Here is a 19,133-nt window from a genome sequence, read left to right as displayed (position 1 = left end):
AGCAAAACCCAGTGCAGTTTGCAGAGTGGGACCAGGGATACCGCATTAAGTTTACTAGACACACGCATTTATCTTTTACCTGAAGAAGGAATCCACGACTCCAGGCCGTCTGAAGAGTTCGGCCAGGCGAACACCCGCCCTCCTTCTGAAGCATGCCCAAGCGCCGGGGGCCCGCGTCGCAGCCAGATGCACAGAGCTGACACCTTTACCGGGCTCCCCCTGTGTATTCTGCCTCCCCTCGCGTCCCGGTCGCCACCCTTGGCTCCCTGACAGCACGACCCACCTTCCCTTCCTCCCTCTCCCCTAAGGTGCCGACTCCTGGGATTGCAGAGCGCCCATCTTCCCAGCCCCGGCAAAACCCGGAGAAGTGGACTCCCTCGCCCGGAGCGCCCGGCGACCACTGGGCATGCTCCGTTGTCAGGCTGGTGCGCGGCTGCGAGCAGCCTTTGAGGCTCACGGATTCCTCCCGCGGCCGCGCGTCCTCCTCCTCCGGAGCAGGGAGCGGACGCATGATGGCGGCGGCGGCGGGGAGCGCCCGCGGCGGCAGCAGCGGCGGCGGCGGGAGCAGCAGCAGCGACACGTCCAGCACCGGCGAGGAGGAGCGGATGCGGCGCCTCTTCCAGACGTGCGACGGCGACGGGGACGGATACATTAGCAGGTACTCGGGGAGGTACGCGAAACCGGCTGGGGCGAGCCTAGCCTCTCCGCGCTGCCCTTGACCCCTCCTCAGCCCTCTCGCCACAACTTCCAGCAAGTTGCTCAGAAGCGCGCGGCAAAAGTTGGCTGTGACTCTGAGAGCGCGTCGCCGGCTCGGCCGCTGAGGCCGAGGGGCTGCTGTGCCCGCATTCTGGAGGTGCCAGTTGGTCCAACTTTTCCCAGGGCTGTCTTTGTCTGGGCGTTGGGAGACATCTCTTTAGGATGCAAGTCCTCCTCCTGGGTCTCGGGGCGCTCCTGCCTGTGAGTAAACGGGTTTCGTCGCTTGCCCCAGGTAGGAAGGGCTGCTCTGCAGCCTCGGGCTCCGGGGTGGCAAGATGGTGTGGCACTGGGCAGCGATCTGCCTGGCTGCTCGGTGGACAGCCCTGGGGACGAACCAAGATAGGGATGCGTTCTCAGTGACAGAGTAGGGCACGACAACAAGCTGTGAATAACTTTCGAGTGCCACAGAGTCCCTGCATTCCAAACTTCGGAACCCAAAGAATGGGTGTAGTTTGCCACCAGTACTGATTTAAACCTATTAACCTGAGGAGAACGAAGCACACAGGAGCAACTGGGAGAGGGAGGAGCGGTGGTTAGAGGCAAGTCTGAAATGTAAATTCTACTCCCTACTCCGGCTCGACGCGCTAACCAGGTGAGCCAGAGGAGTCTCCCCGCGTTTCTGCGCGACCACTCAACCTTCGCGGTGTTTGCTTGCAGATCCGCTACAAGGGCGGTGTTGCGGCTTCAAGCCGCAGGGATTGGCAAAATAATTACTTCTACCCAGATTTTTATCCCTTGTTAGACACTGACGGTGAAGAAGGCAATCGTAATGTTTTACGGTAAGCTTCAATCAAAGGTTGACACAAGGCTTAAGACCTTATGAGCTGAAATTTGAATTGCCTTCCAGGAAGTAGGCAGCCTAAGTTGCGTATTACACCTTCGTTTTGGTGATGCTAAAGATCTCTGAAAATTCCAGGCTGTCTCCTGATGATTGTCCTTGCCTACTTGCGGAAAAAAAATAGTGAGGAATTTCTCCACCCCCCAAAATTTTAAGGATCTGTGAAATGGTAATTTGACATGTAAGAATTTGACAATTAGAAAAAATAATTTATTTGGGACTTTTAACTCAATTTTGATAATTCGTAGCTGAACTTTATTATTTTTCTGGTTTAATTGGAAAACATTAGAAAGATATCAGAAAACTTTATGAAGTTAATTCTGTTCTGAAATGAAAAAATACACGTAACTAGTTGACCGCACAGATTTTTTTTATCTAGAAGTCTTTTCCTCTTTTGGTTCTGGGATAAAAATTTCATAATAGAGTTTAGCTTTGTTGTACTGCTTTTCCTACTTGAAAGGCTATTATCTGTCTTTCCTACTTGAAAGGCTATTATCTCATTTTCAGTAGTAAAAACAATCTACACTCCACATTAGGATGCAAAAAGAATGTAATTGACGTGAGCAGGAGTGCCTGTAGAAAGCTAGTAGAATTCTTTCTTTCCCTTCCTCTAATCTGACCTATTAATATGTTTCTTTATCTGAATTAGACTTTCTACACAAATGCTTATATTATTTTGATTGGTGGTTGTATCTACACTTAAGGATAATAAATTCTGCGAGCATAATTTGAGGACTTTGTGTTGGAATGTAAGGCATTGTGTGTAAGATGGTGGTGATAAAGAAGGGATTTAGTGTATAAACCCGCCCCGGCAAAAGTGGAAAAAACTGTATCATTCCTTGAGCCACATAACTTTAATATATCTGCTTCGAAGTTGGAAGATATGTGCAGTAATGAACTTTAAGCCACAACTTAACTGTGGACATAGTTGTCCTGGAAGTTATACTGTGACAAAGTTCATATGTAGGAGGACTTCGGGGATAGCAATCTTATTGAAAGGAAGCACCAAGGAACTTCTCTAGAAGTATGTTTACATAGCAAGCACAGTTTTACTTGGGATATATATTTCTTTGGTATGACTTGGAGAGTAGGTGTAATGAACATAGGTGGCATGAAATGAATCCCTCTCCAAAGCCACTCCTTTATGCTAGCCCTATTTAATGATCTTTACTGACCACTCTACAGTGATATGATGTGGAATGCTATGAATTTTCTTTTTTATTAAACATGAGAGTTGTACTTTCTACATTAAAGCCCTAAAAACCTCAGATTCTTCAAAAGATATTAAGTTTATGCTCACTGTATGTGTTAGGATTTTGGTTGGTTCTATATAATAGAAACCTAACCACAGTCAAAAGGGGGCTGACTTTTCGCCTCGAAATCTGAAGGTGGTCCTTCCAGGATGGGACAGCTGTTCCACAATGGTGTTAATTCTCAGCTTCCTTTTAGCTCAACGCATCGCCATTCTTCATATAAAGCATTCATCCTCATGATTATCAGAGTTTTAAAATGATTGCTTTATCTTCAACCTCATCTCTAAGTTATAGGGAGGAAGGTATAAAAGGAAGCTGAAATGAGTGGTGTCTGTATTATTAAAGCAGAGCTTCCCCAAATCTTTTAATCAGCATTTATTGGTCAATCTACATCACCTTACCATGCCTCTACTACATCAGTTCTACTTGCAATAGGGTTCAAAGAAATTTGTAATTCAGTTTATCACATTGCCTCCTAAACGAAATTGGAGTTCTGTTACTAAAAGCAGGGAATGGATGTTGGGTAAGTAGGTAGCAACCAAAACATATACTGTAATAAATAATTCACGTTCAACTATATTGGCTCTAGTCCTTTGCCTTGCCCTCATTCTCAAACAGGGGTGGACTAGAGATCTTTTGTTTGGAGATAGGATAAGTGAAAGATAGACTGAGTCCAGGAGGGAAAATGTCAGGGTGCACATTCTCAGGAAGAGGGAATTAAAAGTTAGGGCTTTGAATCTTCAATATTCTCTCAACTCAACCTTCCCCATCAGGCTGACAAAAAAGGCATTAGCTAACTGAAGGGTCTTAGAATAGATGCTTCTGCCAAGAAATTCCCAGCCTGCCAAAGGGACCTAGCTAGAATCATCCCTGTAGATAGTTAAACTGGAACAGACAAGTACCATCAGGTAGAGCCAAACTGCAGCCTGGACAGGTCAGGATTTGGGCTGCACGGTGGGACCACAGCAGGCTCTTCTGTTCATTTCATTAACTGTACAGTGACTTAACTGCACATTTTATGGTACTGAGTTTTGGACCTCATTTATAATGTTATAGGAGATGGTGGGGTTACTCTATTTGTTAAAAGTAATTTACCTCTGGTATTTTAAAGCTTCTTGTTTTTACCCTTCAGTTTAAGAAACTATCTTGAACATATCTAAAACCAATACTTACATTTATATCTAGGCCCCAAGACTCAGCTCAAATGTTAATGCCTTAGGGTTTCCCTGAGCATTATATCAAAGTGGGTTTGCTTTACCCCACCATCTCCATTATAGTACTAAAGGTTTTCTTCCAAAGCACTCTTTACAACTTGTAATTGTATTTCTATCGACTACTTTGTTTGCCTGTTTTTTGGTCATTCTCCCACTAGATGTACCCTTCATGAAGACAGTAATCATATCTGTTTGGTTAAAACAGTACACTCAGGACCTCGCACAGTATTTGCCATATAGCATTCAATCAGTAAATTCTGATGAATATATGACCAAGAATAAAAGTGGTATAATTGAAAAAGTGGTATAATTCAAGTATATTGAAAAATAATTTAAGCATTTTTATTTTCGAGCATATTTCATGTTTATGAAACACTTTAAATCTTTTTATTAAAGAATATTTTCTTTTAAAAATAACTTCTTTCTGGTTATATAAAATGTATTCTTTTTCTCTTCTGGCTTTATTGAAATATAATAGACAATTAGTTGCTCGTATTTACATTGTACAATTCAATGAGTTTTTTCAATTATAGTTGGCATACAATAATATATTAGTTTCAGTTATATAGCATAGTGATAAGAGATCTATAGGACTCACAAAGTGATCACTCCACTAAATCTAGTACCCCTCTTCCCCCTTACATATTTGTTACAACATCGTTAACTATTTTCTTTATGCTACACTTTATATCTCCATGTCTATTTTACATCTATTTGTACTTCTTAATCCCTTTGCCCTTTTCACCGTTCCCACAAACCCCACCACCACCTAGTAGCACTCAAAATATTCTCTGTATCTATAAATTTATTTCAGTTTTTGTTGTTGTTGTTTATTTTGTTCTCTATTTTATTTTATTTTTAATTTTTTTACATGAGGCAACCCTTGGTTGACCTCACAGATTGCAAGGACCTTGCAAGTTTACAATCCCTCATTATTTATTTTTTTTACTTTTTACACCTACAGCACCTGGTCTTCCTAGGTGGTCTCCCATCAAAGTACTAACCAGGCCTGACCCTACTTAGCTTCCAAGATCAGACGAGATCAGGCTTGTTCAGGGTGGCATGGCTGTAGACTATTTTGTTCTTTAGATTCCATGTGTACATGAAATCATTTGATATTTGTCTTTATCTGACTTATTTCATTCAGCTAAAAACCCTCTAGGTTCATCAAGGCAGTATCTTTTTCCATCTCCTTCCTTTTAATCTGTATGTGTCTTTTAATCTGAAGAGAGTCTCTTATATTTTCTTATCTATTCGGCCACTCTATCTTTTGGTTAGAGCACTGAATTCTTTTCCATTTGAGGTATTTGTTGATAGGAATGTAGTTTTTACCATTCTTTATTCATGTTTTTGATACATGTTTTTTCTTCTTAAAGAAGTCCCTCCAACATTTCCTGTAGTACTGGCTTGGTGTTGATAGATTCCTTTAGCTTATTTTTGTCTGGGAAGTTCTTTATCTGTCCTTCAACTCTAAATGATAGCTTTACTGGATAAAGTAATCTTGGTTGTACATCCTGGATTTTCATCACTTTGACTATTTTGTGCCAAACCCTTCTGTCCTGCATAGTTTCTTTTGAGAAATCAGCTGCCAGTCTTATGGGTGCTCCCTTGTAGGTAACTGTTTTTCTCTTGCTGCTTTTAAGATTCTCTCTTTGTATTTAACCTTTGGCATTTTAATTATGATGTGTCTTGGTGTGGGATTCTTTGGGTTCATCTTTTTTGAGACTCTCTGAGCTTCCTGGGGTTGTATGTCTATTTCTTTCAACAAGTTAGGAATGTTTTCCATCATTATTTCTTCAAATAGCTCTTCAACTTCTTGTTTTCCTTCAGGTACCCCTGTGACACGGATATTTTTACATTTAATTGTATCCCACAGGCTCCTTAAATTATTGTTATAGTCTTGGCTTCTTTTATCTTGCCATTCTGATTGAGTGTCCATGGCTTCCTCATCCTCTATATTGGTGGTTCAATCCTCTTCATCCCTTCTGTTGATTCTCTCTAATATACTGTTCATCTCAGATCATGAGTTCCGCATTTCTGACTGGTTCCCTTTTATAATTTCCATTTTCATTTTTATGTTTTTTATCTCTTTGTTTATGAGTTCATCTATACTTCCATTAAGTTCATTGAGCATATTTATAACCAGTGTTATGAACTGTGCATCTGTTAGATTGCTTGACTCCATTATTCCTGGATCTCTATTCCGTTCCTTCATATGGTTTCTACTTCTTTGTCTTCTCATTTTGGCTGCCTTTTTTATGTCTTTTTCTATTTACTAAGCTCCTAAGTTTCCTGGTCTTATTAGCGTGGCTTCGTGTAGTAGGTGTACAGTGGAACAGTCCTGAGAGAGCTTCAGCTGCAGGATAAGTTTAGCCCCAGCTTGTGACCCTCTGAGGCCACCTATTAAGATTCAGCAAACAATCCGCAGATGCTGTGCTTATAGTTGCCTCAAGAGGTTATGCCAGAAACTGAGTCCAGCTGTCATCAAGTGTGAGTCTTGGTGCTGCTCAGCAAGGGGCACCGGAGTCCCCAAGGATACAACTGGTTGTAGGTTGGGTGGGGCTGCAAGTTGGGGGAAGCAAAGTTTCAAGGAATCCTCTGCAGGGAGCAACCTCTGTTATCCAGTTTGATGACATCTCAGCTATGGCAGTGCTGAGTCTGCAGACTGGGAGCAGGGAGGGCACAACAGAGGGACAGTGGATTTCGTCAGCACTTCTGCCTGGAAGAAAGCCTTGCCTATGGCCCTCACTCCAACAACTCGGTATCCCCCGTAAGTCCCTGGTGCTCCCCATGCAGCTGACCCAGTGCTGGTGCGCAGAGCAAGCAGGTCCATCACCATGAATGTTCACTGGTGGACACGGCCCCTTTAAGAAGAATCTGCAGCTTCCATAGTCTCTGTTCCACTCAGCCACTAGGGACCAGGCAGCCTTGCGTCTTTGCCCCGTCCTACCTTCTACCGATGCAGGTTGATTATTTCACTCCCTAATTGTAGTGCTTCTGTCCATCTATATCTCAGGCGACTTTGCTTGCTGTTTGCTCTGTGTTTCTGTCACAACTTTGATTTGGTTGCAAGAGGGATGAGCAAAGCCTCTATCATCTACACCATTTTTTCCCACCAATCTCTCTCTCCGTGTCTTTTTGCAGCTTTTCTTTTCTTTTTCTTTTTATTAAACCTCTTAATTTATTTTTAACTTGTGTTAGCAAAATAGACCAGGTTTTGAGGCTTAGTGGTGCCCTATTGTGTTTGCATGGAGATTAAATAATAAAAAGAAAAGAAATTTCTGTAGTTATATTCTTGTAGCTTCTCTTGAACACCATTGTCTATTTAATTGACATACACCTTTTAAAACAAAGGCTTGGACTTTAAGCAGCAGGATGGAGGATGTGGGTGAGAATGGGCATGTTCTTCAGTGTTTGTTGTACCAACAGGGACAGATATACAGGTGGGGCCCCATGCACAGCTCCCAAGGCAGTTGGGTGGGGATGTCTAATTCCCCAGCAGGCTTCTTGGTTCCAGAGTTGGGATTATCCTCTTCCTTTTGCTTTATTCCTTACTTTTCTTTAATGCTTCTCTTTCTCTATGTCTCTGTACTTTCAAACTTCTCCCTTTCTCTCTTAATTCTCTTCCTTTTGTTCCCTCTGTCCCTGACTCTTACCTCATTCTAGGCTTCGTTCCTTAATTCTTGCCACCTTATCTCTGGCTCTTTCATGATAGCATCTTCTTTTTGACTGAGTCAGTGCTGGAGGGAAAGATGCAATCTACTCTGCTGCTCATGCAGGGGCCAGCAGGACTCAACTCTATAAAATATATTCTTGTTGAAAAATTTAGAAAATACAGAAATGTATAAAAACAAAATCAAAATTATTCATTATCCTATACCAAGGAATATCAATTCTATTTTTCCTGGTGACATGTCTGCATCATATCATTCTTGTGTATTAAAAATGATTAGATGAAAGGAAATACATCCCACACTTCTGGATAAGAAGATTTAATATTGTTATGATGACAGTACTCCCCCCAAATTGATCTGGAGATCAAAATAACCTTTCTCATAATCCCAGCTACCATTTTTTTTTTTTTGCAGAAATTGACAGTCTAGTCCTAAAATTCATATGGAAATTGAAGGAACCCAGAAGAGTCAAAACAATCTTAAAAACATTTAAGAACAAAATTAGAGTATTCACACTTCCCAATTTCAAAACTCACTGCAAAGCAACAGTAATTGAGACAGTGTAGTACTGGCAAAAGGATAGATGTAGAAATCAGTGAAATAGAACTGAGAGTCCAGAAACAAACCCATGTGATGGCAAATTGATTTTCAACAGAGGTGTCAAGACAAGGGTGCCAAAATCAAGACTGAAATAAGGAAAGAATAGACAAATGGTACTGGGACACTGTATAGCCACATATAAAAGAATGAAATTGGACATTTTTCTCACATACAAAAATATATGTGTTTCTCATATACACAATGTATGTATTCTTCACATTCCTCATATATAAAAACTTAACTCAAAATGGATCAAAATTTAAATATAAGAACTAAAACTATTAAACTCTTAGAAGAAAATATAGGACAAAATTTTCGTCACCTTGGATTTGACAATGGTATATAGGACACCAACACCAAGGCTATAAAAGAAAAATAGGTAAATTGGGCTTCATCAAAATTCTTTAAACTTGTGCTTCAAAGGACACTATCAAAAACGTGGAATACAACCCAAAGAATGGGAGCAAATATTTGCAAATGACACATTTTATAATGGATTTGTATCTAGATTGATAAAGAATCCTACAACTCAATAATAAAAATATAAATAACAATTTAAAAATGGGCAAAGATCTGAATAGACTTTTCTTCAAAGAATATATACAAATGGTCAATAAGCACATGAAAAGAGTTTATGTGTTAGCCTTTAGGAAAATGCAAAACAAAACCTACAATGAGACACCAATTTATACCCAGTAAGATGGCTATAATAAAAAAAGTAGGTAATAACAAATATTGGCAAGGATGTAGAGAAATCAGAACCCTCACATACTGCTGGAAGAAATGTGAAATGGTTCAGCCTCTCTGGAAAATAGTCTAGTAGTTCCTCATAAACTTAAACATAGAATTGATCCAGCAATTCTACAAGAGAACTGAAAACATGTCTTCACACAAACTTGTTCGTGAATGAATGTTCATAGTAGTATTATTCATAATATAATGGTCAAAAGATGTAAACAACCCAAATGTCTGTCGACTGATTAATGAATAAGCAAGATGTGCTTTATGCATACAATAGAATATTAAGCAGTCATAAAAAGGGATAGAGTACTGAAACATGCTACAGCATGGATGAACCTTGAAAGCATCATGCTAAGTGGAAGAAGCCAGTCACAAAATAGCACATATTATATGATTTTATTTATATGACATGTCCAGAATATATAAATTTATAGATATAAAACAGTAGATTAGTGGGTGATTAAGGCTGGAGGTAATGGTGAGGGTTGAAGAATGATAGCTAAAGAGTACAGGATTTCTTTTTTGAGATGAGGAAAATCTTCCAAAATTAATTGTAGTAATAGTTGTACAACTCTATGAAGATACTAAAAATTATTGGATTGTATACTTTGTACAGGTGGTTTTTACAGTAGGTGGATTATATCTCAATAGAGCTGTCACCAAAAAATAAAAAGATTACAAAATATGATTCTTGATTATAATATTCCATTATTTTATTTATTTAATTATTCCTCTATCATCAGACATTTATTTATTTATTTATTTTTTAATTGAAGAAATGATTTAAATTTTTTTTCCTTTGCCTACCTCCCTCCTCCCTCTTCAGACATTTAGTTTGTTTCCAATTATTTGCTTTGGAATTTCATTAAAGCTAAGCTATCATAGACTGGGACACATCCTTATTTTATGTATCCAAACTATGATAAGATACTTCTCATCAATTAGATTTTTAAATTTTATTCTTATTGAAAGGTCCCCCTTAAAAGTCTTTAGTCATAGATTTTTATAATATTTCACTATTGAGCATACATAAAAAGAGAAAATAGCTAATCGAATTGTTCAAAATAATCCTAAAACGTCTTCATATTTAAGGTCCAAGTCTTCTAAATCACTTTTTGACTCAGAGTATTGATGTGTTCCACTATCCAGTATCAACCTCTGTGGCATCAAAATATTCAGGCATGCAGCATTTCTTTAAAGGACTTTTCTTCACAGAATATATACAAATGGTCAATAAGCACATGAAAAGAGTTTAATGTGTTAGCCTTTAGGAAAATGCTTCATTATTTTCTATAGGATTTTTTTCTAAGATGCTAACACCCTTTCTACAAGTATGGATGTTGGTATTCTAATCTAAGCAGAAGGTGTCAATGGAAAGTTCTTAATCAATAACCAGGACTTGTAATCTTAAGGAAGAATTGAGAGTTGCAATTATCTAGCCATGCTATCAGGAATAACAACCTAATTCACACCACACAAGCAATGTCAGCACCAGGCCAACAGAATTGTAAGAAACATTCAGATTTCATAACGTTAAGCTGTGCATCTCAGAAGTTTTGAAATGTGATATTTTATATAATGCTAGAGTAAACACGTGCATTGTTTTATGTACTATATTATTAAAGAATAAGTCAAAACTGGAATTATCAGTGAAATGTGTGAACTAGAATTGCTTCATAAACACTTTGCTCAGTCTTCTTTAAACAATAACAACTACTATGACACAACAAAAACAGTTTTCAGATTGAATAGAGAATACTGTAGTGTATTTAATTAAAGGTTTGCATATTAAACATACTCCACTATTCTTTCCCTTGTCGGTAGCAGAAATCTACCTTGAAGAGGCTAGAGAGAGGAGTCATTTGGCTTTTAAAGGGTTAGAGGAGCCACTTAAACAAAAGGTAAATGGACTAGAAGGACTATGACCTCTAGATTCCTTGTCTCATGGCCTAATATTTCCTATGACATAAAGGTTATTCTTAGAGGTGATAATTCTGGAACACAATTTTTAAAACAGCTTTTGGTGAGATTCCAGGAACAAGATAACCAAAACCAAGCTTCACAGAAATCGAATAATACCGAAAGCTTCAAAGTGCAATCAAATCATAATGTCACTCAGAAAAGCACAGACTGAACCTAAGGGAAGGGAAAAAAGGAAAAAGAAAAACCATCCAAACTAATATGAAGGAGAGAATTTTGAATGGGACAGAATTGGTACCTAGCCACCCAGAAGAGCTAACTCAGATATATAGTATTTCTAGATTACTTACGTATAATAAAATAGACCTGTTTGTTTTAAGTGTGTATTTCAATGAGTTTTGATACATTTATATACCCCTATAACTACCACCACAATCAAGATTTATTTTCATAACCCAAAATTTTCCTGGTCAATCTTTACCCCAATCTCGGTCCTCTGCAATTACTGATCTGCTTTTTGTCACTATAGATTAGATTTGTCTTTCAGTATTTCGTATAAATGAAATCATACAGCATGTACTATTTTGTGTCTGGATTTTTTCAAGGTTGTGAGATTCATGCATACTGTTGCATATATTGGTAGTTCCTTTCTTTTTATTACTAACATTCCATCATATGGATGTTCCATAATTTGTTTATCCATTCATTAGTGGATGGACATTTGGTTTGTTTCTAGTCTGAAGTTATTATGAATTAAGGACCTATAAACATTTATGTACAAGTGAATTCCATTAGTTTTGAGAAATGGGATTCTGTATTAAAGATACGATAGAATTAACATTTATTGAATGCTCACCAAATATTTTATATAGCTTATTTGACAATCATAGTAGCCAAGCAAGATAGATACTAAAGAAACAAAGGGTAAAAAGTGGATAATCCTGACAAAGCAATAGTGTAAGAGAAACCACAGTGATGAGAAGGGCCCTCGATGAGACTGGTGAGAGACTGCTCAGCCTGAGCAACAAGGCAGCACATTATTGAATCACAAATTCTTCATATTGTAAGACCCTTAAGGATCATCTAGCCTAGAGCCTAAATTGAGTTGTTTGTCTACCATATTTATGATCTTTCATATCTCTGACTACAATCTCTCCCTTGAATTTAAGACAGGTATATGCAATAACTGTATACTTACTTTGTATATCTGAAGGCATCTCAAACTTACTATATACAAAACAAAATTCCTGACTCCCCTCCTCAACTCTTCCTCCCTCAGATGTCCCATGAAGTAAATTGCTACTTCTTTGCTAGAGGCTCAAGTCAAAAAATAAAGTCATCTTGTATTCTCTTTTCTAACAGTACATTCAATCCACCGCAAAACCATCGATTATGCCTTTAAATAAAGCTGTATCAGACCATTTCTCATCACCTTCCCTAGTACTACACAGGTCCAGACCATCACCCATCTCACATTGAGATTATTACAATGGGCTCCTATTTCTGCCCTTTCCCGTTTCATCCTCTGTATACACAGACTATGCATATAGCAGCCAAGAGACTTATTAAAGGGTAAGTAAGTCAGATCATGTTATTCCTCTGTAGCATAGTGGAAAGAGCACTGGACCTGAGTCAGGAAAGTTGGGTTCACTCTAGGCTCTACCACTAAGTAACTATGTGACTTAATACTAGTCCCTGCCTGTTTCCTTATCCATAAAGTGGGGTAATGAAATGCTCATCTATGCTTTCTTCTGCCTAGAGTTTGTTGAAATTCTTGAATCTGTAGATTTAAAGTTTTTACAAAATTTAGAAAATTTTCAGCTATTATTTCTTCAAACATCTTTTCTGTCCCTTCTCTCTCTTCCTTCTTTTTGTAAGAAACATCTAATTTACATGTATTAGATTACTTGATATTTGCCCACCCCTTACTGAGGCTCTGTTAATTTTGTTCTCATATTTTCTCTCTGTGTTTTACTTTGAATAGTTTCTATTGTAATATCTTCAAATTTACTGATTTCTTTTTCTGCATCTAGCTGCTATTAATCCCAGTCATATTTCAGAAGTTCCATTTGAATATATGGCACATATTTATAATAGTTGTTTCAACTACTTGGTCTGCTAATTCCATTATCTCTGACATTTCCTGGTCTGTTTCTATTGATTTTTCTTCTGGTTATGGGACATGTTTCTGCTTTTTTGTATGTCTCATAATTTTTCATTGGATGCCAGACATTTTAACTTGTTTGGTATTGGCTTTTGTTGTATTCCTTTACTCTGTTCTGCCATGCAGTAGAGTTTGGATCTTTTGAAAGCTTGACTTTAAGCTTTGTTAGACAAGAAACCTTTAGTCAAGGCTAATTTAGCCTCTGCAGATCTCTCTCTCTCTCTCTCTCTCTCTCTCTCTCTCAGGCATTCCCTCCTCTTCTCTCTGTACCATAAATTCTATTCACCTTGACCTCCCTAAATTTCATTCTCTATTCCTTGGACTCAGTCAGACCATTGGGCGATGTTTGGACTTTTCCTCCTGTTTTTCAGCCTGCAAACTGCAGTAAGATGGTATAATTGTAGGCTCACCTTGCTAGTTTTCCTTTCACTCAAGGTCTTGTGCTGTCCAATATATACTGTCTGGAAATCATTGTTTTGTATATTTTATCTGGTTTTCTTGTTTTCGGTAGGAAAATAAATTCAGTCTCTGTGATTCTGTGATGACCTGAAATGGATTCCTGATTTCTCTTTTTACTGAGTGTTCCAAAGTGAGCCTACCTATTTGTAAGCATTATGTTTATTAAGTTTATGTATAAATAATTTTATAATAACATTTACAGCAATACCTCAACTAACCTACTGTTTTTAAGCTACTACCTACAATCTAGGCCTATGTGTCTTTTCTTTTAATAGTTAACATTGATTACTTACAGTGTTCTAGGCTCTGCACTAAGCAAGCACTTTATATGCATGACCTCACTTAATACTCACAATAACTCTTTTGAAAAACACAATTTAAAGATGAGAAAAACAGGCTCTGAGATATTACTTGCTCAAGATTCCACATTTAGTAAGATCTGAACTTCAATTTATGTCTCTGTTTTTCAAATGAGGGTCTTGACCACTATTCGATGCTGCTTTTCACATGCATTTCTTTACATTATTTTTAAGCTTTATTTAGATATAACTTGCATAATATACACTTTGCCCATTTAAAATGTACAATTGAATGGTTTCTAGTATATTCACAGAATTATGAAACTATAATCATAATTAATTTTAGAACATTTTCATTACATCAAAAAGAAATCCTGTACCCTTTAGCAGTCATCTCCCATTTTCCCTCAACCTCCTCAGCCCTAGGCAGCCACTAATCTACTTCCTGCCTCTGCCTATTATGGAGTCATAAATTATGTGACCTTTTGTTGCTTGTGTTTTGGTGCCATATCCAAGAAGACTTTGCCTAACCCAAGGTCACAAAGATTACTCCTGTGTTTTCTTCTAAGAGTTTTATAGTTTTTGTTCTTACATTTAGATATATGATCCATTTTGAGTTAAATTTCTGCATATAGTGTGAAGAAGGGGTCCGAGTTCATCCTTTTGTGTGTAATATCCAGTTGTCCAAGCAACATGGTTGAAAGACTATTCTTTTCCCATTTTTTGACACGCTTGTCAAAAATCAATTAACCCATAAATGTGATCAAACCCATAAACATAAGGGTTTACTTCTGGACTCTCAATTCTTTTCCATTGGTATATATACCTATTCTTATTCCAGTACCACACTGTCTTGATTACTGTTGCCTTGCTATAAGTTTTGAAATCCGGAGGTGTGAATCCTCCAACTTTGTTTTTCTTTTAAGATTGTTTGGCTATTCTTAGTCCTTTGAATTCCCATACAAATTTTAGGATAAGCTTGTCAATATCTTTAAAACAGGTAGCCAAGATTTTTGGTATAGATTGTGTTAAATCTGTAGATCAGTTTGTTCACATGTATTTTTAGTGACTATATTTTTCAGGATATTTTTGTTTTTACCTCTAGCCCACATCTTTATTTTATAATCTTTTTATTTTGAGTTAGTATATTAATGAACATCTAAAGTAATAATGGCATATGTTAATAGAAACCTTTATAGTTCACAATCAGTTAGTCTATACATTATCTTATATAATCCTTGCAACAGGAATTCATATCTCTTTTAAGACAAGGAGCCAAGATAACATAACCTCCAAGGAAGAGAATAAATCTGTGTCCCTTATCTCAGGCCTTTTCCACCATATATGCTGCCAAGCTAACACAAGAAAACTTATTTTCTTCTAAAGCCTTCAAGTTCTTTACTGTTGAATTTGCCCAAGGTCTTTGGTGGAGATGAATTTTCATTTTATAACTAGCTTCTTAACATCAATGAGAATGGCATTTAAATTTTTGGTACAGAAGGTGATGCATTTGCATTCTAAATGAAGTTACTTGGGGGTCTCAGCTGGGGAGACTCTCTGTTGTTCAGTAAATTGAAAATCTTTTTAAGTGTTAATCCCAGAATAGAAACCATATGGCAAGAAAGGGCATTTCTTTAGAGAAGAGTTAATTGTCAGCTTCTCATTGTCATTTCACAATGTCAGTTTAAATATGTAAATGAATAATTACTAAATTCATGCCATTGATTTTCTTTCTTTTTAATAATATGTATTTTTATTTTTTAGCTATAGTTGGTGTACAATACTATATTAGTTTCAAGTGTACAACATAGTGATTAAACATCTATATAACTCACAAAGTGATCATCCCAATAAATCTAGTGCCCCTCTAACACCATACATAATTATTACAGTATTATTGGCTATATTCCTTATGCTATACTTTCTATCTCCATAACTATTTGTAACTACCAATTTGTACTTCTTAATCTCCTAGCCCTTTTTTTACCGACCCCCTCAAGCCCCCTCTGATCCAATAACCCTCAAAATGTTCTCTGTATCTTTGAGTTCATTTCTGTTTGTTTATTTTGTTCCTTAGATTCCATATATACATGCAATCATATGGCATTTGTCTTCCTCTATCTGACTTACTCTACTCGGCACACTACCCTCTAGGTCCATCATGCAATATCTTTTCCCATTCCCTTCCTTTTAGTCTGTGAGTGTCTTTTAATCTGAAGTGAGTCTCTTGTAGGCAGCATAGGTAAGGATCTTGTTTTCTTATCCATTTAGCCACCCTCTCTATTGATTGGAGCACTTAATTCTTTTTCATTTAAAGTGCTTGTTAATAGATATATAGTTATTGCCATTCTTTATTCGTATTTTTGCTACATATTTTCTTTTTGTCTTAAAGAAGTCCCTCCAACATTTCCTGTAATGCTGGTTTGGTGATAATGAACTCCTTTAGCTTTTTCTTGTCTGGGAAACTCTTTATCTCTCCTTCAACTCTAAATGATAGCTTTGCTGGATAAAGTAATCTTGGTTGTAGATCCTGGGTTTTCATCACTTTGAATATTTTGTGCCAAGCTCTTCTGTCCTACAAAGTTTCTTTTGAGAAATCAGCTGCCGGTCTCATGGGTAGGTAACTAATTGCTTTTCTCTTGCTGCTTTTAAGATTCTCTCTTTGTATTTAACCTTTGGCATTTTAATTATAATGTATCTCTGTGTGGGCCTCTTTGGGTTCATCTTTTCTGGGGACTCTCTGAGCTTCCTGTGGTTGTATTTCTATTTCCTTCACCAAGTTAGGGAAGTTTTCCATTATTATTTCTTCAAATAGGTTTTCAACTTCTTACTCTTCTTCTCCTTCTGGTACCCCCATGAGGTGAATGTTGTTACATTTGATGTTATCTGATAGGCTCCTTATACTATCTTCATTATTTTGGATTCTTTCTTTCTGTTGCCATTCTTACCCTATCTATATTGGTGATTCAATCCCCTGCTTCCTCCACATTGTTAATTCTCTCTAATATACTCTTCATCTCAGATATTGTAGTCTTCATTTCTGACTGGTTCTCTTTTATAATTGCCATCTCTATTTTTATATTTTTTATCTATTCGTTAAAGTTCTCACTGAGTTCATCTACTCTTCACCTAAGTTCCTTGAGCATCCATATAACCAGTGTTTTGAACTCTGCATCCAGTATTTTGCTTGTCTCCATTTTGGTGAATTCTTTTTCTGGAGCTTTGTTCTGTTCTTTTGAGGGGGACATGTTTTTTGTCTCTCCATTTTCGCTGCCTCCCTGTATCTATTTCTATATATTAGATAGGGCTCCTAAGTCTCCCAGTCTTAGTAGAGTGACTTTATGTAGTAGGTATGCTATGAGACCCCTTGGCACAGACCTAAGAGAGGTCCAGCTGCAGGCCAAGTTCAGCCACCTGGTAAGAGTCATCAAGCAATCCACATATGGCTACCACCCGTGCTGGACTTATAGGTTCCTTGAGGCGTTAAGTCCGAAAAGAGGCTGGCTTCCACTAGTGCAGGGCCTGGGGCTGCTCAGCAAGAGGTACAGGGCACACTGAGGCCAGATGCTACTTCTTTGTGTTTTATGAAAGTTCACAGCAGGAGCCAAGACAGCCCATTTGTGTGAGATAAATCACTGGAGATGGCGTGGGTGGGCCCACAAGTTGGGAGAGGCAGAGTCTCAGAGAATCTCCTGGGCAGAGCGACCTGTGTTTTCAGGTTGATGGCACCTGCATCTGCAGGCTGGGAGGTGGGAAGGCTCAACAAGGAAACAATGGCTTCTGCCTGCACCTCTGTCCGGAGCCAGCCACCCTTCCGGCCCTCGCCCTGAAACCCAAAGCTCAGCACCTCCCTGTATGTCCCTGGTGCCCCATGAGCAGCTGCTCCAGTGCTGTAGCTCAGAGCAAGTGAGTCCATCAGCAAGTAAGTCTGGGCGGGGACCCTTTAAGAGGAAGGTCTCTGCTTCCTACAGTCCTCCATCTCACTCAGCTGCACTTCCACTGGTTTTCATAGCCAGAGCTTGTGGGGACTTCTCTTCCTGGCACTGGAACCCTGAGCTGGGGAGCCTAGTGTGTGACCGGGACCCCTCGCTCCACAGGTGGAGATGAGAGCTCTGCAGCCAAGATAGCCTTTCTGATTCTCAATTGCCACTCGCAGTTGTGGAATCTGGCCTTTTCACATCGCCACCCCACCTACCACTTTGAGGTGACCTGTTATTCGAGGTGACCTAGTTGTAGGGCTTCTGTCCAGCCAGACCTCTGGCAACTCCACATACTGGTTGCTCTGTAGTTTTGTTATAATCTTGGTGTAGTTGCTAGAGGGGGCATGTACAGCCTTTACCTTCTATGCCATCTTGAATCTATGCCATTGATTATTGATGACTCTAACTGATGAGAGAAAAAAAAGTTGAGTAAGCAGAAGGATTCTCTGTACCATTGTTTAAATTATTTAGATCCCTGTTACCTAGCAAAGTGAAAATGTAAATGGAACAAATTTCTATACTGGCCAATAAATATTAATATGTTTGTCTTACATGACAGTTGTTAGCTGAGTTTAAGGGTAGCCCTCAGTTGAATATTAGCTGTGAAACTATAGCTTGGAATATTATAGATAGATGAGCTTTGTGTTTATTTTTTTAAAACATTCACATCAATGATGTAGAAGATACTTGATTTGGTGTTAATTGGGCATCTATTCAAAATTATGGCAAGTGTCATTGGTTAAGACACCTATTATCTGTGGTTTAAAAGTTCAGCATGTATAAATTTGTGGTACAGGTGAAGGAAAGAACATTAGATGGGGTGAAAGTGGGCATTTTTGTAAAAATGTGGCTACAGTTAAATGTCAGAAAATTTTACTTATTTATGAAAAATCAGAACTCCTTTCTGAGGAATACCAAGCTTAACTGAATATTCTACATTAGAGGTTAATGCTTTTAGGCAAAATTTTGACTGCCAAGTTTATGTGCTGTAGATTCTTAACCTGAGTCAATTTCACAATAAAGAGGATGAAATCACTGTGATAATATTGTTCGGCACGTATTTACTCTTCTAAAAGTGTGTCAATAGTTTTATATTTATTATAAGCAAAGGGTGAAATCAATGCTGTTCATTGCTCTCCCCCTTGTTGGTTTCCTAAGTTCCTTCAATTCTAACCAGAATTATTGTCCTAGTGTCCTAACCCACAGGCTTGCCCCTTCCAGGCTACTCCACATGG

General features: G+C 38.3%; 1 protein-coding gene and 1 pseudogene across 2 annotated transcripts in view; one reads left to right on the top strand and one right to left on the bottom strand.

Annotated features, from left to right (window-relative positions):
• Positions 1 to 206: 206 nt before the first annotated feature.
• The window catches only part of MCC (MCC regulator of Wnt signaling pathway), a 376,346-nt gene continuing 357,419 nt past the window's right edge, over positions 207 to 19,133 (top strand). The window contains exon 1 of one of the 2 annotated variants that reach the window (XM_039848467.1): positions 207 to 670. In XM_039848467.1, coding sequence (XP_039704401.1) covers positions 510 to 670 — 161 coding nt within the window. In that variant the 5' untranslated portion in view covers positions 207 to 509. The remainder of the gene's footprint in view (positions 671 to 19,133) is intronic. The other variant, XM_039848466.1, reaches the window with a different exon arrangement.
• On the bottom strand, positions 5,017 to 5,135 carry LOC120591095 (uncharacterized; annotated as a pseudogene).

Source organism: Pteropus medius, unplaced genomic scaffold (genome assembly GCF_902729225.1).
Source record: "Pteropus medius unplaced genomic scaffold, Ma_sr-lr_union100, whole genome shotgun sequence".
In the NCBI taxonomy this organism is placed as follows: Eukaryota; Metazoa; Chordata; class Mammalia; order Chiroptera; family Pteropodidae; genus Pteropus; species Pteropus medius.
The sequence above is the reverse complement of the archived record's forward strand: the minus strand, read 5'-3'. Positions and strand labels throughout refer to the sequence as shown.